Source organism: Salvelinus fontinalis, chromosome 21, assembly GCF_029448725.1.
Source record: "Salvelinus fontinalis isolate EN_2023a chromosome 21, ASM2944872v1, whole genome shotgun sequence".
NCBI classification, from domain to species: Eukaryota; Metazoa; Chordata; class Actinopteri; order Salmoniformes; family Salmonidae; genus Salvelinus; species Salvelinus fontinalis.
The window spans coordinates 42,786,624-42,812,212 of NC_074685.1; the positions used below are offsets into that span (position 1 = coordinate 42,786,624).

The 25,589-nt window shown below is 40.0% G+C and overlaps 1 protein-coding gene across 1 annotated transcript in view; it reads left to right on the top strand.

The window, feature by feature from the left end:
- The window catches only part of crata (carnitine O-acetyltransferase a), a 42,285-nt gene extending 26,300 nt beyond the window's left edge, over positions 1–15,985 (top strand). Inside the window, exons 5-13 of the mRNA XM_055875323.1 lie at positions 2,670–2,832; positions 3,190–3,364; positions 4,217–4,395; positions 4,677–4,777; positions 5,050–5,169; positions 7,135–7,257; positions 9,036–9,234; positions 13,784–13,921; positions 14,691–15,985. Of these exons, the coding sequence (XP_055731298.1) occupies positions 2,670–2,832; positions 3,190–3,364; positions 4,217–4,395; positions 4,677–4,777; positions 5,050–5,169; positions 7,135–7,257; positions 9,036–9,234; positions 13,784–13,921; positions 14,691–14,906 (1,414 nt within the window). The 3' untranslated portion in view covers positions 14,907–15,985. The remainder of the gene's footprint in view (positions 1–2,669; positions 2,833–3,189; positions 3,365–4,216; positions 4,396–4,676; positions 4,778–5,049; positions 5,170–7,134; positions 7,258–9,035; positions 9,235–13,783; positions 13,922–14,690) is intronic.
- The last annotated feature ends 9,604 nt before the right edge of the window (positions 15,986–25,589 follow it).

The window sequence follows — 25,589 nt, forward strand, 5'->3', positions numbered from 1 at the left end:
GACATCCAGCCAACTTAACATAACTGTGGGAAGCATTGGAGTCAACATGGGCCAGCATCCCTGTGGAACGCTTTTGACCCCTTGTAGAGTCCATGCCCCAACGAAATGAGGCTGTTCTGAGAGCAAAAGGGCGTGCAACTCGAAATTAGGATAGTGTTCTTAATGTTTTGAACTAGAGGTCGACCGATTAATCGGAATGGCCGATTTAATTAGGGCCGATTTTCACATTTTCATAATCGGTAATTGGCATTTTTGGACACCGTTTATGGCCGATTACATTGCCCTCCACGAGGAGACTGCGTGGCAGGCTGACTACCTGTTACGCATGTGCATCACGGAGCCAAGGTAAGTTGCTAGCTAGCATTAAACTTATAAAAAACAATCAGTCTTAACATAATCACCAGTTAACTACACATGGTTGATGATATTACTAGTTTATCTAGCTTGACCTGCGTTGCCTGTTAATTTATCATTGAATCACAGCCTACTTCGCCAAACAGGTGATTTAACAAGCGCATTTGCGAAAAAAGCACTGTAGTTGCACCAATGTGTACCTAACCATAAACATCAATTGCTTTCTTAAAATCAGTACACAAGTATATCTTTTTCTAACGTGAATTTCTTTTAGCTAGGGAAATTGTCACTTCTCTTGCGTTCTGTGCAAGCAGAGTCAGGGTATATGCAGCAGTTTGGGCTGCCTGGCTTGTTGCGAACTATGTGAAGACCATTTCTTCCTAACAAAGACCGTAATTAATTTGCCAGAATTGTACATATTTATGACATAACATTTGAAGGTTGTGCAATGTAACAGCAACATTTAGACTTATGGATGCCACCTGTTAGATAAAATACGTAACGGTTCCGTATTTCACGGAAAGAATAAACTTTTTGTTTTCGAAATTATAGTTTCTGGATTTGACCATATTAATGACCTAAGGCTCGTAATGACCTAAGGCTGTGTTATTATATTTATTATATTATTAAGTCTATGATTTGATATTCGATAGAACAGTCTGACTGGGCGGTGGTAGGCAGCAGCAGGCTCGTAAACATTCATTCAAACAGCACTTACCTGCATTTGCCAGCAGCTCTTCGCTGTGCTTCAAGCATTGCGCTGTTTATTCAAGCATTGCGCAAGCATTGCGCAAGCCTATCAACTCCCGAGATTAGGCTGGCAATACTATAGTGCCTATAAAAAGTCAATGGTATATGAAATACAAATGGTATAGAGAGAAATAGTCCTATAATTCCTATAATAACTACAACCTAAAACTTCTTACCTGGGAATATTGAAAACTCATGTTAAAAGGAACCACCAGCCTTCATATGTTCTGAGCAAGGAACTTAAACGTTAGCTTTTTTACATGGCAAATATTGCACTTTTACTTTCTTCTCCAACACTTTGTTTTTGCATTATTTAAACCAAATTGAACATGTTTCATTATTTATTTGAGACTAAATAGATTTTATTGATGAATTATATTAAGTTAAAATAAAAGTGTTCAATCAGTATTGTTGTATTTGTCAATATTACAAATATATATTCTATTAATTTATTTATATATATCGGCGTTTGAAAAATCATAATCAGTCGACCTCTATTTTGAACACTCAGTGTGTATTATAAAACAGTGAGGATGAATCAGATCATTTTTATTATATATCTGTATAATATATTTGTTTACACTATTTTAAGTGTATTTGGTTATACTATATAACTATACCATATATATATATATATATATATATGTATATATATATATATATTCCTCATGGTATATATAGCTATAAATATAGTATAGCCAAATATATTATACAGATATATATAATAAAAATGATCTGATTCATCCTCACTGTTTTATAATACACACTGAGTGTTCAAAATAGAGGTCGACTGATTATGATTTTTCAAACGCCGATACCGATTGGAGGACCAAAAAAAGCTGATACCGATTAATCGGACGATTTTTATTTACATATATTTGTAATAATGACAATTACAACAATACTGATTAAACACTTTTATTTTAACTTAATATAATACATCAATAAAATCAATTTAGTCTCAAATAAACAGCGCACACACACTTGAGATATGTCTGGTTGGCAGCAGACTGCTTTATCTAGCTTTACTTAGAGATCACAGTTTAATCACTGTTAAAGCTGCAATATGTAACTTTTTGAGCGACCTAAGAAAAACAATCACATTGACAGGTCTCTAACTCACATTTGTATCTCATTGACAGCAAGTCTAAGAAGCAGTAGATCTGTTCCATGTGCTCTATTTCTATGCTTCCTATTTTAAATCTTTTACTTTGGGTTTTGTACACCAGCTGAAAATACAATAACAAAAATATATTTCACAGCGGTTTAGATGGTACAATGATTCTCTATACCATACTGGCTTGTTTTCTCACATAAACTGAAATTAGGTGAACTATTGAAATTTTAGCAACCAGGAAATGGAGGAGTGATTCCTGCATAGTTGATCTTTAAGTTTATTGCCACAAGTTGACATCAGTTGTCGTTACCGTTTGTCATAATTATGATATCATTATATACGCCTTATGACTGAATGTTCAAGAAAATTTCTATCTTAATAGTTGAAGAACTTCAATGAGTCCGTAAATGTATGTTTGACCATCCACCTCTCATTGCTCGGTCCACAGTGAGACGTTACCAGTGGAGTACCTGGGTGGGAAGCAGTTGTGTATGAACCAGTACTATCAGATCCTGTCCTCATGGCGCGTCCCCGGCCTGAAGAGGGACTCGGTCAACCATGCCCATCGCTCCAGGCCTCCCACTCACATCACTGTGGTGCACAACTTCCAGGTAAACCAAGAAAGACCTATGGAATTTAGTGTAGTCCAAAGGTGTTTATTTCACGCTTTGTCAATGTGTAATTACAAAGAAAATAATTCATCTGCACACTCTTTAACTCTGATGCAGTTGATTGTTTAGACATCACAGCTACTGTACACCTTGCTAAATCAGTGTGGTGGTCATTATTGTACGCTACAGGAAACGGGCATCTGAAAACTGAGCATTTTTTTATTGGACAAGGCCAAGTAGTCTCACCCTGTTTCAGACCGTTTGGCTCATGACCCAGGTTGAGCATTTTCTTCTGTCTACAAGTTAATTGTGAATACATACTTTGTCTCACTCTCTCTCCTGTCTCTACTCCATCAGTTCTTTGTCCTTGACGTGTACAACAGTGATGGCACCCCGCTGACGGTAGACCAGTTGTACATGCAACTGGAGAAGGTTTGGAGCTCGTCCCTGCAGACCAACAAGGAGCCCATCGGCATCCTCACCTCTAACCAACGCAACAGCTGGGGCAAGGCCTACAACAACCTCATCAAGGGTGAGAAAACAAGTAGATGAGATGGTGCAAAGGCAGCTGTTAGTTTTTACTCAGTTTGTCAGCACCTAATGGACAACTAAGGAAAGCTCAAACCAAGTTTATTCACCCAATGGGTCAGACAGCTGAACAGACAAAGACTTATTTACACAAGCACTGGTATTTAAACCTTCCTCCTATGCTGAGTCTCCTCCTCATCTGGACAGCCAATACACCTCTGTTGCTAGACAGGACTTTAGTGAGATCTGTTCTTCATTCGACGTGACCTCGGCCCATATTCCTCAATCCTCCCCAACTCACGGCTTTCCTGTTGACTTGTACCAGACTGTGGCCCGTTCCCCTTTTCCATAGGATATCTGATGTCTAACATGATCATGTTCTGACAGAACGTAAACATTCTACATTCCCCTCTCTCCCTCAGTAACATGAATAAGGAATAAGGAATACCTAGGATAAGATAAAGTAATAAATTCTTCTACCCCCCCCCCCCCCTTAAAAGAATTAGATGCACTATTGTAAAGTGGCTGTTCCACTGGATATAAGGAGAATGCACCAATTTGTAAGTCGCTCTGGATAAGAGCGTCTGCTAAATGACTTAAATGTAAATGTAAATAAGGATATTTAAATTTTTCAAGTTTAGAAGTCAGAACCCATCACAGGGAAAGGGGCTGTCTCAATATAGTGGTTTCCTCTCTTTCAATCCATTCACTTCAACTGTGCTGATGTGGAAGAACTGGGTCAGAGGTGAGAAGTGGTTTAGAACTGGAGTCAAATTAGATTAGAACTGTGTTTACAACTGGGTTTGGGTAAGTGTGAATAACAAGTAGGTTGGTGTTCGTCCTTTTCTCCACTTAGATAAGACGAACAAAGACTCTGTGCGGGCCATCCAGAAGAGCATCTTCACAGTGTGTCTGGATGCTCCCATGCCCTGCGTCTCAGACGACCTCTACCGCAGTCGAGCCGCTGTCCAGATGCTCCACGGTGGGGGCAGTCGCTGGAACAGTGGCAACCGCTGGTTCGACAAGACTTTGCAGGTGACGCTACACACACACACACCGATGCTCCACGGTGGGGGCAGTTGCTGGAACAGTGGCAACATGTACATTAACTCACACAGAATACACACACACATACACACTGTATGTATCTTCCTCTTCTTGAAGTAGAAAATAGTAAAAATAAAGAAAAACCCTGGAATGAGTAGTTGTATCCAAACTTTTGACTGGTACTGCATTTTATTTTTTAAACACTGAACTTATTTGACTGAAATCCCTGAGTCTGTGTTGTCAAGTGTTCCTGACTTTCCCGTTTCCAGTTTATCATTGGAGAGGACGGGTCATGTGGTCTGATGTATGAGCACGCCCCTGCTGAAGGCCCGCCTATCGTGTCCTTGATTGACCACGTCGTCGAGTACACGTAAGTACACTGTTGGGTCATCTCATTCATTTACAAAACACAGTCTCTTCAATCACTCGCTCATCCCTGTGGTGCTGGCTTTGTGTAGAGCAGCAACAAAGGAGATCTTCTGTCAATCTTTGGCCAACTCTACTTCAGACATGCAAAATCATTTATTGACTTCAATGGAAGATTTGTGGGAAATGTTGATCTGCGCCATCGTGTCTGCAGGTCTAATTCCCTTAACAAGTACCATGACCTGAGGGTTTCCTGTCATGTTTGTGATCTACCAGGAAGAAGTCTGAGATGGTGCGTACCCCCATGGTCCCCCTGCCGATGCCTCAGAAACTACGCTTTAACATCACGCCAGAGATCAAGAAGGACATTGAGAAGGCCAAGCAGAACATGAACATGTGAGAGTGTAGATACAGTTGAAGTCGGAAGTTTACAGACACCTTAGCCAAATACATTTAAACTCAGTTTTTCACAATTCCTGACACTTAATCAGAGTAAAAATTCCCTCTCTTAGGTCAGTTAGTATCACCACTTTATTTTAAGAATGTGAAATGTCAGAATAATAGTATTGATTTATTTCAGCATTTATTTCTTTCATCACATTCCTAGTGGGTCAGAAGTTTACATACACTCAATTAGTATTTGGTAGCATTGCCTTTTAAATTGTTTAACTTGGGTCAAACGTTTTTGATAGCCTTCCACAAGCTCCCCACAATAAGTTGGGTGAATTGTGCCCCATTCCTCCTGACAGAGCTGCTGTAACTGAGTCAGGTTTGTAGGCCTCCTTGCTCGAACAATGCTTTTTCAGTTCTGCCCACAAATTTTCTATAGGATTGAGGTCAGGGCTTTGTGATGGCCACTCCAATACCCTGACTTTGTTGTCCTTAAGCATTTTGCCACAACTTTGGATGTATGCTTGGGGTCATTGTCCATTTGAAAGACCCAAAGACCAAGCTTTAACTTCCTGACTGATGTCTTGAGATGTTTCTTCAATATATCCACATAATTTTTCTACCTCATGATGCCATCTTTTTTGTGAAGTGCACCAGATCTTCCTGCAGCAAAGCACCCCCACAAAATGATGCTGCCACCCTCGTGCTTCACGGTTGGGATGGTGTTCTTCGGCTTGCAAGCCTCCCCCTTTTTCCTCCAAACATAACGATGGTCATTATGGCCAAACAGTTCTATTTTTGTTTCATCCGACCAGAGAACATTTTTCCAAAAAGTACGATCTTTGTCCCCATGTGCAGTTGCAAACCGTAGTCTGTTTGTTTTTTATGGCGGTTTTGGAGCAGTGGCTTCTTCCTTGCTGAGCGGCCTTTCAGGTTATGTCGATATAGGACTTGTTTTACTGTGGATATAGATACTTTTTGTACATGTTTCCTCCAGCATCTTCACAAGGTCCTTTGCTGTTGTTCTGGGATTGATTTGCACTTTTCGCACCAAAATACGTTAATCTCTAGGAGACAGAACGCATCTCCTTCCTGAGCGGTATGACAGCTGCGTGGTCCCATGGTGTTTATACTTGCGTACTATTGTTTGTACAGATGAACGTGGTACCTTCAGGCGTTTGGAAATTGCTTCCAAGGATGAGCCAGACTTGTGGAGGTCTACAATTTTTTTTTCTGAGGTCTTGGCTGATTTCTTTAGATTTTCCCTGATGTCAAGCAAAGAAGCACATAATGTTCTGGAATTTTCCAAGCTGTTTAAAGAAACAGTCAACTTAGTGTATGTAAACTTCTGACCCACTGGAATTGTGATGCAGTGAATTATAAGTAAAATAATCTGTCTGTAAACAATTGTTTATTGTTTAAACAATTGTTTGTTAACAAGAAATTTGTGGAGTGGTTGAAAAACGAGTTTTCATGACTCCAACCTCAGTATATGTACACTTCCGACTTCAACTGTATATACAATACATAGAAAGGTGTGTTCTAGTTCTATGTGTGAGAGCTAGCTACGTGCTACATACCAGAGGAGGCTGGTGGGGGGAGATATAGGAGGATGGGGGCTCACAGTAATGGCTCACTGTAATCAAACATATGGAAACCGCACGTTTGACTCTGTTCCATTAATACCATTCTAGCCATTACAAGGAGCCCATCCTTCTATATCTCCACCCACCAGCCTCCTCTGCTACATACATGCCTTGGTCCTGGAGGGCTACAGGGGGTCCCGGCTTTTTTTCCAGCCCAGCGCTAACACACCTGAATCAACCAGTCTTATTTTCCAGACCTTAGTTAAATATTATACAGGCCTATGGATATATTTCAGAAAAATAGTTTGGATGTATTCAATTATGAATGAATATATTTGTATAGGCCTTCCGTGTAATATTCTGCGTTGTGACATCTACCCCCCAGAATGGTTCATGACCTGGATGTCAAAGTCATTGTTTTCTCCCACTTTGGCAAGAACGTCCCCAAGACCCACAAGATGAGCCCCGATGCCTTCATCCAGATGGGACTACAGCTGGCCTACTACAGGTGAGGATACGCACTATGCTAATTATGTTTCCGTTCTTATTTCAGTTACACATCAAATAGTCTCGTGTAGCCACACCTCCAAAATCACATTGTCACGCCTCCCTTCGACTTTTAGAGAATTGTGTTTTAGTCAAAACGGTTTGAATGGAACTCTTTTTTTATTGGATGTTACATTTCAAGAACCCTCTCCCACATGCCTTTGGTGCTCACTGCTGGTGCTACGTGTTATGTTATCATCACTGTTTTTAGAAAAGGTAGGACACATTTTGCGGAGTTGTTCAGTATGCTAGTTTACAACAGTGCAGGAAATGGAAGAAACCCTGAAGGAAAAGCTGAATTGTGTTTTGCCAAAAGTGTGTTCTACACACAATCGACATTGATCAACATATTTTGTGATTTAATCAGTGATTTCCCGGCCATCCTCACACACTGTTGCACATACGACACTAATCTAGTAAGCACCTTTGATTTACAGCAGATTCCCACCGCTATTTAGCCAACTTTCTACCATGAACTTCCCCAGGCTTCACATTTAGTGAATCCTGGTTTTCAACAAGGATACACTGGTTTTCAACAAGGATACACTGGTTTTCAACAAGGATACAAGACCTATGTCATGCCTGCATTGTTAAATAAAAATATCAGCTGGCGCACACCCAGAATTTTTTTTTTGTGTGGACGTGCTGACTAACGGAGAATAAACTATAGAAATAGAGTCGCACACTCTATATAAACTCCCAATAATTTATTGGGTAAATCACAAACGTTTCGGCATCACTGTGCCTTCTTCAGGGTAATGTCATGAATACTTGAACCAGGTAATGAAGACAAACAGTGCAACCAATGACAATAGTGAGGGGTGTGTCATAATGATTAAGTTAATTAGAATGAATTGTGTGAAACTGTTAAACAATAGTTTGTGCAATATTAAATATATTAGGCTATTGTTATCATATGGAAACATAATTGAGTATGGTACATAATATTAGCATCAACATACATTATTGTTGAATTAAATTTCACATATTTAATTGTTTCCTATTTCATTTATATTTGTTTCATGTAATCTTTTGGTTCAACCTTAATGCATAATAAGCATCATCAACAGGGTTTACGCTAATAAGCTGTAGAAAGAATACATCAATTTCTAAGACTTGTTCATAAAATAGAGAATTGTTCATAAGAAAGGCCTGAGATCAAATGTCAATATTCAGACCACTAGATGGCAATGTTATTAGATTTTGTTGTAGTAGGATCTCCATGTTACCTCCTCTCCTTAGTAGAGCAACATGCTCAATGCCTGTGTATTTGAGGAAGGAGATTGGATGGTTAGCTTCAACAAAGTGATCTGCTACTGGATAGTCAATGTTCTTCCACCTGATTGAGCTGTGGGGTTCAGCTCTGCGTTGTTTTAATTGTCTTTTTGTTTGTGGGCTTTTCCACATGAACAGGTGATGAGAGATTACTCCCTTGGTCTTGCATGAGATGATACCCCTTTAATTATTTGTTATTCTTATCTCTTACCTTTTTTTTTTTTAAACTGCATTGTTGGTTAAGGGCTTGTAAGTAAGCATTTCACTAAGGTCTACACCTGTTGTATTTGGCGCATGTGACAAATAAAATGTGATTTAGGCCTGGGATTAGGTTAGGGATTTTTTAGGCCTGCATTGTTTGGCAATGACCAGTTGAGGGCACCAGAGAGCAAAATATTCTCTAACCTAACTCCTACCAGCCTTAAACTGTACCAATGCGATATAACTGGGATCTCTTTCTCTCAGGATGTATCAGCGGTGCTGTGCCACCTATGAGAGCGCGTCTCTGCGTATGTTCAAGCTGGGTCGCACCGACACCATCCGCTCCTGCTCCATCGACTCTGCTAATTTCGTCAAGGCCATGGACGACCCAGCCAAACAGAATATAGAAAAAGTGACCCTACTGGAGAAGGCTGTGAAAGCCCACCGGGCATACACTGACATGGTGAGTGAGTGCTGCACAGTCTAATAGAAAGGATAGATACCCACACAACAGGCTTGGGGTCAATTCCATTTCGATTCCGGTCTGTCTGACAAACAAAAACTCACGGACGACTAATAAAGCTCAAACCAAGTTTATTCACCCACTGGGTCACACAGCTGCATAAGACAATGACATGTTTACACAAGTACATATGTATACCCTCTACTGGGCGGAGTCAACTCCTTGCACACCTATCAAATCAAAGTTTATTTGTCAAGTGCACCGAATACAACAGGGGTAGACCTTACAGTGAAATGCTTACCTACAGGCTCTAACCAACAGTGCAAAAAAGGTATTAGGTGAACAGTAGGTACAGTGAGGCAAAAAAAGTATTTAGTCAGCCACCAATTGTGCAAGTTCTCCCACTTAAAAAGATGAGAGGCCTGTAATTTTCATCATAGGTACACTTCAACTATGACAGACAAAATGAGGGGGAAAAATCCAGAAAATCACATTGTAGGATTTTTTATGAATTTATTTGCAAATTATGGTGGAAAATAAGTATTTGCTCAATAACAAAAGTTTATCTCAATACTTTGTTATATACCCTTTGTTGGCAATCAAACGTCAAACGTTTTATGTAAGTCTTCACAAGGTTTTCACACACTGTTGCTGGTATTTTGGCCCATTCCTCCATGCAGATCTCCTCTAGAGCAGTGATGTTTTGGGGCTGTTGCTGGGCAACACGGACTTTCAACTCCCTCCAAAGATTTTCTATGGGGTTGAGATCTGGAGACTGGTTAGGCCACTCCAGGACCTTGAAATGCTTCTTACGAAGCCACTCCTTTGTTGCCCGGGCGGTGTGTTTGGGATCATTGTCATGCTGAAAGACCCAGCCACGTTTCATCTTCAATGCCCTTGCTGATGGAAGGAGGTTTTCACTCAAAATCTCACGATACATGGCCCCATTCATTCTTTCCTTTACACAGATCAGTCGTCCTGGTCCCTTTGCAGAAAAACAGCCCCAAAGCATGATGTTTTCACCCCCATGCTTCACAGTAGGTATGGTGTTCTTTGGATGCAACTCAGCATTTTTTGTCCTCCAAACACGACGAGTTGAGTTTACCAAAAAGTTATATTTTGGGTTTCATCTGACCATATGACATTCTCCCAATCTTCTTCTGGATCATCTAAATTCTCTCTAGCAAACTTCAGATGGGCCTGGACATGTACTGGCTTAAGCAGGGGGACACGTCTGGCACTGCAGGATTTGAGTCCCTGGCGGCGTAGTGTGTTACTGATGGTAGGCTTTGTTACTTTGGTCCCAGCTCTCTGCAGGTCATTCACTAGGTCCCCCCGTGTGGTTCTGGGATTTTTGCTCACCGTTCTTGTGATCATTTTGACCCCACGGGGTGAGATCTTGCGTGGAGCCCCAGATCGAGGGAGATTATCAGTGGTCTTGTATGTCTTCCACTTCCTAATAATTGCTCCCACAGTTGATTTCTTCAAACCAAGCTGCTAACCTATTGCAGATTCAGTCTTCCCAGCCTGGTGCAGGTCTACAATTTTGTTTCTGGTGTCGTTTGACAGCTCTTTGGTCTTGGCCATAGTAGAGTTTGGAGTGTGACTGTTTGAGGTTGTGGACAGGTGTCTTTTATACTGATAACAAGTTCAAACAGGTGCCATTAATAAAGGTAATGAGTGAAGGACAGAGGAGCCTCTTAAAGAAGAAGTTACAGGTCTGTAAGAGCCAGAAATCTTGCTTGTTTTTAGGTGACCAAATACTTATTTTCCACCATCATTTGCAAATAAATTCATTAAAAATCCTACAATGTGATTTTCTGAAGAAGAAAAATCAAATTTTGTCTGTCATAGTTGAAGTGTACCTATGATGAAAATTACAAGCCTCTCATCTTTTTAAGTGGGAGAACTTGCACAATTGGTGGCTGACTAAATACTTTTTTGGCCCACTGTATACGTTTGTTTTTGGAATTCATGGGGGGGGAACACAATGCAAATAGTCCGGGTAGCCATTTGATTACCTGTTCAGGAGTCTTATGGCTTGGGGGTAAAAACTGTTGAGAAGCCTTTTTGTCCTAGACTTAGCACTCTGGTACCACTTGCCATGCGGTAGTAGAGAGAACAGTCTATGACTGGGGTGGCTGGGGTCTTTGACATTTTTTAGGACCTTCCTCTGACACTGCCTGGTGTAGAGGTCCTGGATGGCAGGCTGCTTAGTCCCAGTGATGTACTGGGCCGTACACACCACCATTTGTAGTGCCTTGCGGTCGGAGGCCGAGCAATTGCCGTACCAGGCAGTGATGCAACCAGTCAGGATGCTCTCGATGTTGCAGCGGTAGAACCTTTTGAGGATCTGAGGACCCATGCCAAACCTTTTTAGTTTCCTGAGGGGGAATAGGCTTTGTCGTGCCTTCTTCACGACTGTCTTGGTGTGTTTGGACCATTCTAGTTTTGTTGTTGATGTGGACACCAAGGAACCTGAAGCTCTCAACCTGCTCCACTACAGCCCTGTCGTTGAGAATGGGGGCGTGCTCGGTCCTCCTTCGCCTGTAGTCCACAATCATCTCCTTAGTCTTGGTTACGTTGAGGGATAGGTTGTTCTTCTGGCACCACCGGCCAGGTCTCTGACCTCCTCCCTATAGGCTGTCTCGTCGTGGTCGGTGATCAGGCCTACCACTGTTGTGTCGTCTGCAAACTTAATGATGGTGTTGGAATTGTGCCTGGTCATGCAGTCGTGGGATTAACAGGAAGTACAGGAGGGGACTGAGCACGCACCCCTGTGGAGCTCCAGGGTTGAGGATCAGCGTGGCAGATGTTTTGCTACCTACCCTCACCACCTGGGGGCGGCGCATCAGGAAGTCCAGGATCCAGTTGCAGAGGGAGGTGTTTAGTCCCAGGATCCTTAGCTGAGCTTTAGTCAATGAATAGCATTCTCACGTAGGTATTCCTTTTGTCCAGGTGGGAAAAGGCAGTGTGGAGTAATAGAGATTGCATCATCTGTGGATCTGTTTGGGCGGTATGCAAATTGGAGTGGATCTAGGGTTTCTGGGATAATGGTGTTGATGTGAGCCATGACCAGACTTTCAAAGCACTTCCTGGCTACGGACGTGAGTGCTACGGGTCGGTAGTCATTTAGGCAGGTTACCTTAGTGTTCTTGGGCATAGGGACTATGGTGGTCTGCTTGAAACTGTTGCTAGGCAGGAACTTCAGTGGTGCCTCTCCTTGGTGTAGTCATGGCCCTGCCTCCTATGTGTGTATGTCATAGGACTGTTCCTTCTCCCTTCATCTGACCTGACCTCGGCCCACATTCCTCACTCCTGCCTAATCCACGGCTGTCCTACCTTATCTGTTGACTGAAACCAGAACGTTGCCCTTCTCTCCATAGGATACATGAGATTTAACCAGAACATGTTGACAGAATGGAAACTTTCTCACACAGTAGATATTACAAGTTAGAAGTTTGAATCCAACAAGTCAATTCAGAAATTAAACCATATTCCAAATGTTCTTAATTGAAAAGCACTAAGGATAATTGTAATGGAATTGACCCCAACCCTATGGCACCCTATTTACTCAACCTTCATCAGTGACAGAGTACTGCACTCACTAGTGCTGAGCGATTAACCCATAGTTAGTTACTGTAGTTAGTTTTAGTTTTTTTAAACATCTAATTGACAAACGTCGGTTTAATAATTTGAATGTATTTTTTTGTTTTTTGTGAGCTCAATGCACACATTGCGCTGTAGTTTCTCTAGAGATAAATAAGATCGAGCCCGAACTGTGCAATGTAGTAGGGAGGCCAATATTCCACATAGTTTAGCACAGAAAACATGGTAATTAACTACAATGACCATAATCCATTGCGTGCCCGCGTACTCGCCCGGTCTGTGTGGAGATTGCTATACCTCAGTAGTGTGGAGCAGACACAGAGAACGTGTGATCGAGAGGTATAGAAAGCAGCTACTTCGAGGTATCTCTTCCTGAAAAGACGTGATCTAAGGGATTGATAGTTAGTATTTACTTTTAGTATTTACTTTGAAGAACTACTAAAATAGTGATGTTGTCAGACAGCATAGGCAGCTCTATAGAGAGAGATAAGATGATGACTGAATGAAATAATAAAGTAATCAAATTAAACCAATGTAATATACGCAACTGCTTTAGTAGGATGTTTCAATGTGAATAAATGATGGTTAATAAGTGATACGCAGTAATGGACAGTCACTACCATTTTATTCATTGTTTTATTCTGTGTTACAGCATTCAATCCGCATAGTACATTTAATGTAAAAAATATATATATATATATTAAATTACGAATCGAAATTAAAAAATGTGATTATTTTTTTATGAACCAAACCAACCTCAAAAATCACTATTCATTGAACACTAGCAGTCCCTTATAATAAAATACATTAAAAGGTTTGAAGTGCACAAGTCAAGTGTGTTTGCCCAGTGTGTTTGGATCAATGATATAGCCTAAACACATCGTCAATGTGTATGAATATTAGATATAAATATGTATGTCTATGGTTTGGCTGTGTCCAGGCGATCCATGGCCAGGCCATAGACCGACACCTTCTGGGGCTGAAGCTGCAGGCCATCGAAGACCTGACCTCCATGCCTGAGATCTTCATGGACACCTCGTACGCTGTGGCCAACCACTACAACCTTTCCACTAGCCAGGTAAATAGCTTATGGGACGTTTCATTGTCGCTCATTGTTGTTTTACGATCTGGCAACACAATATGGTGGCTGAACAACCATATGACAATGCAGTGACAGTGTTTTTTATTAAACCATTTTGGATGAATTACTGCTAGTCTGACGTAATTGGTTGATAAAACACTGTGCCATAGTACTGAAGTACTCTTTCCTTGCGTGTCTGTCTGCCCTGCACGATTGGGACAGGTGTAGCCAAGCTTAACAATTAGCTATTGAGCTAATGTTGTCAGTGGCCGACACTTAGGGTCAGCCAAGTGTCATCTTGGTTTGCTCATTTTTATACCTACACCAGCAAGCTTAGATCCCTATGTAGCTAACTTCTAATGACTATCTACTGAATCTACTTAGGCGGTCTAGCTACTGAGGCTACTTAGGGGGTCTAGCTACTGAGGCTACTTAGGGGGTCTAGCTACTGAGGCTACTTAGGGGGTCTAGCTACTGAGGCTACTTAGGGGGTCTAGCTACTGAGGCTACTTAGGGGGTCTAGCTACTGAGGCTACTTAGGGGGTCTAGCTACTGAGGCTACTTAGGGGGTCTAGCTACTGAGGCTACTTAGGGGGTCTAGCTACTGAGGCTACTTAGGGGGTCTAGCTACTGAGGGGGTCTAGCTACTTAGGGGGTCTAGCTACTTAGGGGGTCTAGCTACTGAGGCTACTTAGGAGGTCTAGCTAATGCTCATACCGTAAGAAGTAAGCTTGCCCGCTCCCCCCTTCTTTCTCCTCCCCCAAAGGTGCCAGCCAAGACTGACTGTGTGATGTGCTTCGGACCCGTGGCACCCGACGGCTATGGCGTGTGCTACAACCCCATGGCAGAACACATCAACTTTGCCGTGTCGGCGTTCAACAGCTGCAATGAGACCAATGCGGCCCACATGGCCGAGAGGCTGGAGCAGGCCTTGCTGGACATGAGGATGCTGCTGGAGAGCACCCCCAAGGCCAAGCTGTGAGAGGCAAACCGAGATAGACCTAGTTCAGGGTCAGACTAGGCTTGGCTGAACACTGCTTCAGACTTAGGCCCACACAGACTGTCTGATACAAGGCAGCTTAAGACCACTTCAGATGGTCCAAGGCCTATGCCACCATTGACCGCTCGCCTCAGACCTGGTTCAGAGCCCGGCCAGGCCACCACAAACTGATAGAAGATCGATTAATACCGCTTCAGACCAGATTCAGGTGTTTTAGCTAGTACATGGTTGCCATCATTACGGTTGCGGTTTGGTGTACAACATCAGTTTGATGGCGTGTTGTTTATATGACAGATTGAAAGATTTATTGACTGTAATATTAAGACTATTAAATTCACGTTCATTGTTCATCAAAAAAATTATTCAGGTTTACTTGTACAGATCGAATCATATTCTTTGTATTGCAATCATAATTGTGGATGAGCCAGTGGCAAAACAATAGCCTGGTCCCAGATTTATTTCTGCACAAGACCATAGGTGTTGGCAAGACAGCACAAACAGATCTGGAAACAGGTTAGCAAAATAGAGTTTGAGGAGTGGATCACTAAAAAGAGTGAATCATTATGGCTGTGTTTAAATTGTGTATAATTAAATTAAGAACAGTATGTTTGAGATTGTAGCAAATACAGTGCATGTTATTTGGAAGAGCAAGTGTTTGAGGTGGACACCGGAACTTTGTACCTGCCTTGCCTTCTGGCATTTCCTTCACTTTTTTACACTAATTGTGTAAATACCGGTGTTGGGGAAGCTACTCAAATATAGTTTACCAAGCTACCAATTACTTCACACTGGAGAAGGTACACTGAAGTTACCCATAATTAAACTATAGTTACTTTGAAAAAGTAGTTCACTACTTTGTGAATAAGTATATGTAATACTGCAAAATGTAGTTAAATTACTAGTTGAACTATGTGTAGTTCACTACTCCCCAACACTGGTAAATACAGACATTTCAATTTTGGAGGTACTTGTGTGTGTGTCTGGGTTCTGAATGCTGTAAATAGCACTGGTTATGTACTTAATACTGGTGATTAACATTAAACAATTGTTTGTGAAAATCATCCAAGTTTCAAGCCTGGTATATGTACACTCAAAAATATATATATATATTTTTTATAATTATATTTTAAAAATGAATCCCAAAAACAAACGTATACAGTGGGGCAAAAAAGTATTTAGTCAGCCACCAATTGTGCAAGTTCTCCCACTTAAAAATATGAGAGAGGCCTGTAATTTTCATCATAGGTACACTTCAACTATGACAGACAAAATGAGGGGGGAAAATCCAGAAAATCACATTGTATGATTTTTTTATTAATTTATTTGCAAATTATGGTGGAAAATAAGTATTTGGTCAATAACAAAAGTTTCTCAATACTTTGTTATATACCCTTTGTTGGCAATGACAGAGGTCAAACGTTTTCTATAAGTCTTCACAAGGTTTTCACACACTGTTGCTGGTATTTTGGCCCATTCCTCCATGCAGATCTCCTCTAGAGCAGTGATGTTTTGGGGCTGTTGCTGGGCAACACGGACTTTCAACTCCCTCCAAAGATTTTCTATGGGGTTGAGATCTGGAGACTGGCTAGGCCACTCCAGGACCTTGAAATGCTTCTTACGAAGCCACTCCTTTGTTGCCCGGGCGGTGTGTTTGGGATCATTGTCATGCTGAAAGACCCAGCCACGTTTCATCTTCAATGCCCTTGCTGATGGAAAGAGGTTTTCACTCAAAATCTCACGATACATGGCCCCATTCATTCTTTCCTTTACACAGATCAGTCGTCCTGGTCCCTTTGCAGAAAAACAGCCCCAAAGCATGATGATTCCACCCCCATGCTTCACAGTAGGTATGGTGTTCTTTGGATGCAACTCAGCATTCGTTGTCCTCCAAACACGACGAGTTGAGTTTTTACCAAAAAGTTATATTTTCGTTTCATCTGACCATATGACATTCTCCCAATCTTCTTCTTTTGGATCATCCAAATGCTCTTTAGCAAACTTCAGACGGGCCTGGACATGTACTGGCTTAAGCAAGGGGACACGTCTGGCACTGCAGGATTTGAGTCCCTGGCGGCGTAGTGTGTTACTGATGGTAGCCTTTGTTACTTTGGTCCCAGCTCTCTGCAGGTCATTCACTAGGTCCCCCCGTGTGGTTCTGGGATTTTTGCTCACCGTTCTTGTGATCATTTTGACCCCACAGGGTGAGATCTTGCGTGGAGCCCCAGATCGAGGGAGAATATCAGTGGTCTTGTATGTCTTCCATTTCCTAATAATTGCTCCCACAGTTGATTTCTTCAAACCAAGCTGCTTACCTATTGCAGATTCAGTCTTCCCAGCCTGGTGCAGGTCTACAATTTTGTTTCTGGTGTCCTTTGACAGCTCTTTGGTCTTGGCCATAGTGGAGTTTGGAGTGTGACTGTTTGAGGTTGTGGACAGGTGTCTTTTATACTGATAACAAGTTCAAACGGGTGCCATTAATACAGGTAACGAGTGGAGGACAGAGGAGCCTCTTAAAGAAGAAGTTACCGGTCTGTGAGAGCCAGAAATCTTGCTTGTTTGTAGTTGACCAAATACTTATTTTCCACCATCATTTGCAAATAAATTCATTAAAAATCCTACAATGTGATTTCTGGATTTTTTTTTCCTCATTTTGTCTGTCATAGTTGAAGTGTACCTATGATGAAAATGTCAGGCCTGTCTCATCTTTTTAGGTGGGAGAACTTGCACAATTGGTGGCTGACTAAAAACTTTATCTGAAAGTTTCAGTATTGAGTGAATTAAACATGTTCAATTGCTTTCATCAGCTAATTCTCTCACTTCCATGAGTTTAAGACAAGGGTTAAGCTATCTTAGGGTAAAGGACATTTCCACAAAGAAATCCAATAACTTTATTTTCAAGAATCTTTTTTCTTAGGCAGAAACTAAAAATATTTTCAATAAGTTTATTGAGGAATAGCAACGTTTAGTACTTTTTCCCTGGGCTCGGATTCACAAAATCTTCTTAAGAAGAAACGTATTCTGAAGGGCCATTTTTCCCCAACTTTATATTGCTACTCAATAAAGTTCTTAAATGTTCTTACAGTGCCTTGCAAAAGTATTCACCCCTCTTGGCATTTTTCATACTTTGCTGCATTACAACCTGTAATTGAAATTGATTTTTATTTGGATTTCATGTAATGGACATACACAAAAGAGTCAAAATTGGTGAAGTGAAATGAAAAAAACAACTTGTTTCAAAAGAGTAACAAACAATTCAGGGACAAGTGATGCATATGTATTCACCCCCTTTGCAATGAAGCCCCTAAATAAGATCTGGTGCAACCAATTACCTTCAGAAGTCACATAATTAGTTAAATAAAGCCCACCTGTGTGCAACTAAGTGTCACATGAGCTCAGTATATATACACTGGTTCTGAAAGGCCCCAGAGTCTACAACACCACTAAGCAAGGGGCACCACCAAGCAAGTGACACTATGAAGACCAAGGAGCTCTCCAAACAGGTCAGGGACAAAGTTGTTGAGAAGTACAGATCAGGGTTGGGTTATAAAAAATATCTGAAACTTTGAACATCTCACAGAGCACTATTAAATCCATTATTAAAACATTGAAAGAATATGGCACCACAACGCCCACCAAAACTCACGGACCAGGCAAGGAGGGCATTAATCAGAGGCAACAAGAGACCAAAGATAACCCTGAAAGAGCTGCAAAACTCCACTGCGGAGGTTGGAGTATCTGTCCATAGGACCACTTTTAGCCATACACTCCACAGAGCTGGGCTTTACTGAAGATTGTCCAGAAAAAAGCCATTACTTAAAGCAAAAAAATAAGCGAACATGTTCGGTGTTTGCCAAAAGGCATGTGGGATACTCCCCAAACATATGGAATAAGGTACTCTGGTTAGATGAGACTAAAATTGAGCTTTTTGGCCATCAAGGAAAACACTATGTCTGGCGCAAACCCAACACCTCTCATCACCCCGAGAACCCCATCACCACAGTGAAGCATGGTGGTGGCAGCATCATGCTGTGGGTGTGTTTTTCATCAACAGGGACTGGGAAACTGGTCAGAAATGATGGATGGCACTAAATACAGGGAAATACTTGAGGGAAACCTGTGTCAGTGTTCAAGAGATTTGAGACTGGGACGGAGGTTCACCTTCCAGCAGGACAATGACCCTAAGCATACTGCTAAAGCAACACTCGAGTGGTTTAAGAGGAAACATTTAAATGTCTTGGAATGGCCTAGTCAAAGCCCAGGCCTCAATCCAATTGAGAATATCTGGTATGACTTAAACATTGCTGTACACCAGTGGAAACCATCCAACTTGAAGGAGCAGGAGCAGTTTGCCTTGAAGAATGGACAAAAATCCCAGTGGCTAGATTTGCCAAGCTTATAGAGACATACCCCAAGAGACTTGCAGCTGTAATTGCTGCAACAGGTGGCTCTACAAAGTATTGACTTTAGGGGTGAAATAGTTATGCACGCTCAAGTTCTGTTTTCTTGTCTTATTTGTTGTTCGTTTCACAAGAAAATATATTTTGCATCTTCAAGGTGGTAGACATGTTGGGCAAATCAAATGATACAAACCCCCAAAAAATCTATTTTAATTCCAGGTTGTAAGAACACAAAACAGGAAAAATGCCAAGGAGGGTGAATACTTTCGCAAGCCACTGTAAGTTTCTTCCTAAACCCTTGTCTTAAACTCAGGGAAGTGAGACAATAAGATAATGAAAGCAATTGTGGATTTAAATATGTTCAATGTTTTGTCACCAGTAATCTCAGTAAGAAATATACTAACATGATTGACCTCGCGTGCTAGATGGCTATCTAGCTCAGTTGCCTATGGAAAATAATCTTAAGACAGTTAAGAAGTTATTTGAGAAGTTTGTAAGAAAATAATGAATCCTGAAAGAAATGTTTGAGGAATTGCACTTACGAACCACCATATGTTTTTGTATAAGAGGTGTTTTGTGAAATTGGGCCCAGTGGCCATTTCCAAGTAGTAATCCAATAACTTTATTTTCAAGAATCACATTTCTTCTTAACTTTTTTGCTTTAAGAGAAACACAAGGAATAACGTATGAATATTTCCAAGAATCTTCTTGAAGAATATCAAGTTTGCTTTCTTCACAAGTCTATAGCTAAGACAAAAATGACCTGGACCAGAGCTATGGATTTGTCTGGAACAGTTACACAATTTATTTTAAAGGGCGGCTAAGGTTCAGGCTTACCTTCTACTTCCGCCATGTCGTCATTCCCATCATTAGACCCATGACATGAAATGTGGCCATTTGTTACATAATTTGTTAAGCACTAATTCTATGTCTGAACTCTAATTCAAATAGATTATAATTGCTCTTTTTTTCTTAACTTTGTGGGTGGTGATGCCTGATTGAAACAGTACGGAATGTTTCTGTTTTTCATCGGAAGTAATAGTAGGCTTATTGCTTCATAATTTTTAAAAATTTAACTTCGTGTTTTTCATTACAAAAATAACAAATGTGCTTGAAAAGCCAAACAAGCATCCAATAAAATGACATAATAGTAGTCTATACATACATCAACAGTTTGGGGTCACTGATGAGGGATTCCAGTCACACTCCACACTGCAACATTACAGCATTGCATGTCAATAAATTGAGAGTAAACAGTGATAGTCCCATCAGGCCATTTGAGTTGTTGGAAGTTTGTTTAATAGTCATACTCAAATCAAGCAAGGATCAGACTCAGTCCAGCACTTTTTAAAAGTTTGTCTCTTTTGCGTAGCCTACTGTGTTCTCTTGTATGAACCGTGAGCTACTTGAAAGATTGTATTGTGAGATAAATCAGACAGTTTTGATAGTAGCCTACAATACATGACTGTGCACTGCAGTGCAACAAGTAGTCTTGGAAGCACAGGATGTATTCGTTACGCCGATTCTGTTTCAAAACATTTAATCTGCTGCAAAATGTTTTTACCACAGAGACCGTTTACTCCAAACAGAGAACGTTTTGCAATGAAAATGAATGTTTCTATTGGACAAATCCAGGTAGGTCTGTCCCCGTTTTGTTTGCTCTGTTTGGTTCTTAAACGGTAAACTGTTTCCGTTGCAAGACACCCATGGAGTGTATTCATTATGTCTTGCAACATAGTAAACAATGGAGTGAACGTTTGCAACAGATTCTGTGTAATGAATACAACCTGGCTACACTACTACACACTAGCTGACTGATTGATCTACAAATAATAATGATTTATTATGTATGATGCAAGGTGATTTGTAGATCAGTCAGTCAGCAGTCATTTTGATGCCCTCCAACACGGCCATTGACACTAGCTACTACAGCACCACAGCAAAGATAATGGAAATACTGACAAGATACATGTCTCTCCACCCTAACAATAGAGTACCACAGAATGAGTCATAATACCCATAAAACCTAGTGGTCAAACAGGTAAAATGGGTCCAATTGCTTTTCCACCATACATTTTTCCTATATAGGGGATTTTAGAAAAACAATAAGGGCTGTGTTTCATGTAGGCTTACCGTGGCGTGACATTTTGATAACCATGTAAATCTCTCTAGGACAAGGTGAATTATCATTATATTCGCATGTATTTACCCCCCAAAAATGAAACGCTAGTTAGCTGCTAATGTAGCTATCATAAAGAACTACAAATGCCATGAAACTGCAGAATCGAGTGAAGAATCTCTGGATTAACTATCTGTTAGCTAAATGTAGTAATTAATACATTGTCTACATTATTTTAAATTTAAATTTCTATGAACTGACTTATGCAAGTTTTAAATTGACACAATACCTGTTAGCAAAGACATCAGCTTGCTGGGATTTGGAGTTTTGCGTGATGTCTACTTTATGCTAATTAGCATTTTCGAATCTGAGAGTAAATAGAGCTGAATATATTGATAAAAGTCACCTCAAAGCGTCACACCAGGGTTCGCCTACACGAAAAACTGCCCTTATTTTAAGTGTTTCTAAAATCCCCTATGGGTTAAAATTAATGGTGGAAATACAATTGGAACCATTTATTTGTTTGACTGCTAGGTTGTATGGGTATTATGACACCTCCACTGTGGGGCTCTATAGGAGTTGTCCACAAAGCGGTAAACGGGCTGTCTAGCTCTTGTCTATCCTTTCTTTCGGATTGCTTGTCTCATTATAATTTTTTAAATATCCGATAAGGGTTGTTAACGTCAACTTCCTGTATGTATTCAACGGAGAGAGATGCTGTACTACCAAATGTATTGATAGTGAGTGTGTTACTACAAATATCTGTACTACTCCCCTCACAGACCATAGGGCCATTTACATTGATATCAAAATATTTACCCCTGATACTAACCTTGGCAGAGCATCTTACTGGAAGCTAAATAGCTCATTATTAAATAATGATATAGTTAAATTTGAGGTTAAAGATCTCCTCTCACACTTTTGGGAAAGGGCTTGTGAAGAAAAATCTTATTGCAAGAACTGGGAGCTCTTTAAAATTGAGGTGTCCAAATACCTTAGAAAATATGGTAGTAATCTTGCTAAGACCAGAAGAGCTGAGGAGGAAAAGGTGATCATTAAGATAACTTCCCTTTCTCAGAGGTCCCCAGCCGGCCTCTCGGGGGAGGAGAATATGGAACTAATTGAGTTACAAAATAAACTGGATAATATATATAGATTAAAAGCAGAAGGAGCCTTTATTAGATCTAGGAAAAAATGGATTGAGGAGGGAGAACAGAATTCATCCTATTTCTTTAGACTTGAGAAATTTCACTCTAAAAATAACGCTATCCATAAATTAAACATTGATGGTGTTATTACAGATGACCAAAAAATAATCTCTAAATACTGTAGCAATTTTTACAGAAAATTGTATAGCTCTACGTACTGTCAGGAATTCACAGATATGTTTTTTAACTCACTGAATAATGTTCACTCTATCAGTGATATAGAATCTAAACAGTGAGATGAACCCATCAAAGTTGAAGAGATTATAGAGTCTATCAAACATCTAAAGAACAATAAATCACCAGGTGTTGATGGAATTACATCAGAATTTTACAAATTATTTTCTGAACAAATAGCTCCCTTCCTATTTGAAGTCTTTTTAGAGAGTATTAAAAACAATGTTCTCCCTCCTACAATGAGTCAGGGGTTAATAACACTGATACCTAAGCCTAAAAAATAAGTGCTGCTCATCGATAACTGGCGTCCAATTTGTCTTCTTAATAATGACTATAAGATATTAGCCATACTACTTGCAAAAAGAATTAAAGAAGTCCTGGATGCAATCATTGATGAAACACAGTCTGGCTTCATGAGGAACAGGCATATTTCTAACAATGTCAGACTAGTATTAGACATACTTGACTACTCAGACCTAATAACTGAGGATAGCTTCATATTATTTTTTGATTTTTATAAGGCATTTGACACAGTAGAGCATCAGTTTATCTTCCACTCCCTTGAGAGACTTGGCTTTGGGGATTTTTTCTGTAAGGCTATTAAGACTCTCTATGCAAATGGTAACAGCTCTATCAAATTGAAATATGGCACCTCACCTAGATTTGAGTTAAAGAGAGGAATTAGGCAATGTTGTCCTATCTCTCCGTACCTATTTTTATTAATCACCCAACTTCTTGCAAATTCTTTAAAAAATAGTCCTGTACAAGGTATTTCCATAGCTGGTAAAGAAATTATTATAAGCCAGCTGGCTGATGATACTACACTTTTTCTGAAAGACGCTAACCAAATTCCCATATCGATCAATGTGATACAATCCTTTGCCAAAGCGTCTGGACTATACCTTAACATTAATAAATGTGAACTCATAGCTGTCAAAGATTGTGTGACACCTTCATATTATGGTATTCCAGTAAAAGATGAACTTACATATTTAGGCATAACCATTACAAAGGATGAGAAGTCTAGAGGCTTACTAAATTTTAACCCTCTTATTAAAAATACGCAGAAGAAGCTAAATCAATGGCTACAGAGGGACTTATCTTTAAAAGGTAGAGTCCTAATAACCAAGGCTGAAGGTATCTCTAGACTAACATATGGCGCTCTATCTTTATATCTTGACAGTAAAATAAGCAAGGAGATAGACCAGATGCTTTTCAACTTTCTTTGGAGAAACCGTACCCATTACATTAGGAAAACTGTTGTAATGAACACTTATGAGAATGGTGGACTGAATTTTCTGGACTTTACTACTTTAAATAATACTTTTAAGATCGGATAAAACAATTCCTAAGAAGACCCACTTCTATCTGGAATTTTATTCCTCATCATATCTTCTCTACTTTTGGTGGCCTTAACTTCATGTTGTTGTGCAATTATAATATTGACAAAATTCCAGTGAAACTTTCTGCTTTTCATCGGCAGGTTTTCTTGTCATGGTCCTTAATTTATAAACACAAATTTTCTCCACACAGATATTATATATGGAATAATCGGGATATATTGTATAAAAATACTTCTTTGTTTTTAGAATATTGGTTCCGAAATAATATCCTATTGGTGAGCCAACTGGTAAATGCAGAGGGTCTTTTACTCAGTTATAAGGAATTCTTATCTCTTTACAAGGTCCCTGTAACACCTAAAGATTTTGCAATTGTTTTAGACGCCATTCCCTCAGGTGTTGCTCTGTTATTCAGGAACGTGTCAAGACCTGACCCTCAGAGCCTACCTTCTATTGAACCTGTTGACTCATCAGTAGGAAAGATTTGTTTCTCTTTTGGTCCATTCAACAACAGAGCGATATGAACCTTGTTTCAGCAGGATGTTATATCTATACCTTATGTCATGCCTTATTGGAATGGATTTATTGATAATATCTGTTGGAAAAAAGTTTGGATGTTGCCACACACATACCTACTGGTTAACAAAATTAAGGAGGTTTCCTTTAAAATTATTCATCAATATTATCCTGCCAACCACTATATGAAGAAGTTTAAGGAAAACATCAACTCAAATTGCTCCTTTTGTTAATGACCACCCAGAAACAGTGTTGCATCTTTTATGGCATTGTATACATGTAAGAAAACTGTGGCAAGACATCAGTAGATTTATAATTGAACACATTTATGAAGATTTTACACTATTGTGGAGAGATGTACCGCTTGGATTCTTTACATATGATAAAAATAAGCTGAAACATTTTGATGTAATTAATTTCATCATTCTTTTGGCCAAATTTCATATACACAAATGTAAATTTACTAACAAAAAAACACATTTTCTTACCCTATAAAAATAAATTGAACTCTATTTTAAGACTATTAAATACTCTGTTAGAATTGTAAGTGTATGTATGTCCCTTGAGGTCCTTGTGTAATTGTTATGTGATTTTGTACCCCCTGGCTCGATTGTCCATTATATATAATCTATATATACTTGTGTTCCCTTATGTACTTTCTGTATTGATTTGTTGTTAATAAAATAAAAAATAAAAATAAATACATTTAAAAAAAGAGAGATGCTGTACTTAGACACTCATTGGCCCCCATACAAAAACTCCTTGCTTTGTGTGCGAAAACTAAAAACGCCACCTGCTGGAGAGAGACAGGTTTTGCGCCGAGTTGGGCCTCTCGCTTCCATTTTGTAAAGTTTGTGAAATCACAAAGACTACATTACCCATCTCGCTTCCTCTTTGGTAAAGTTTGTGAA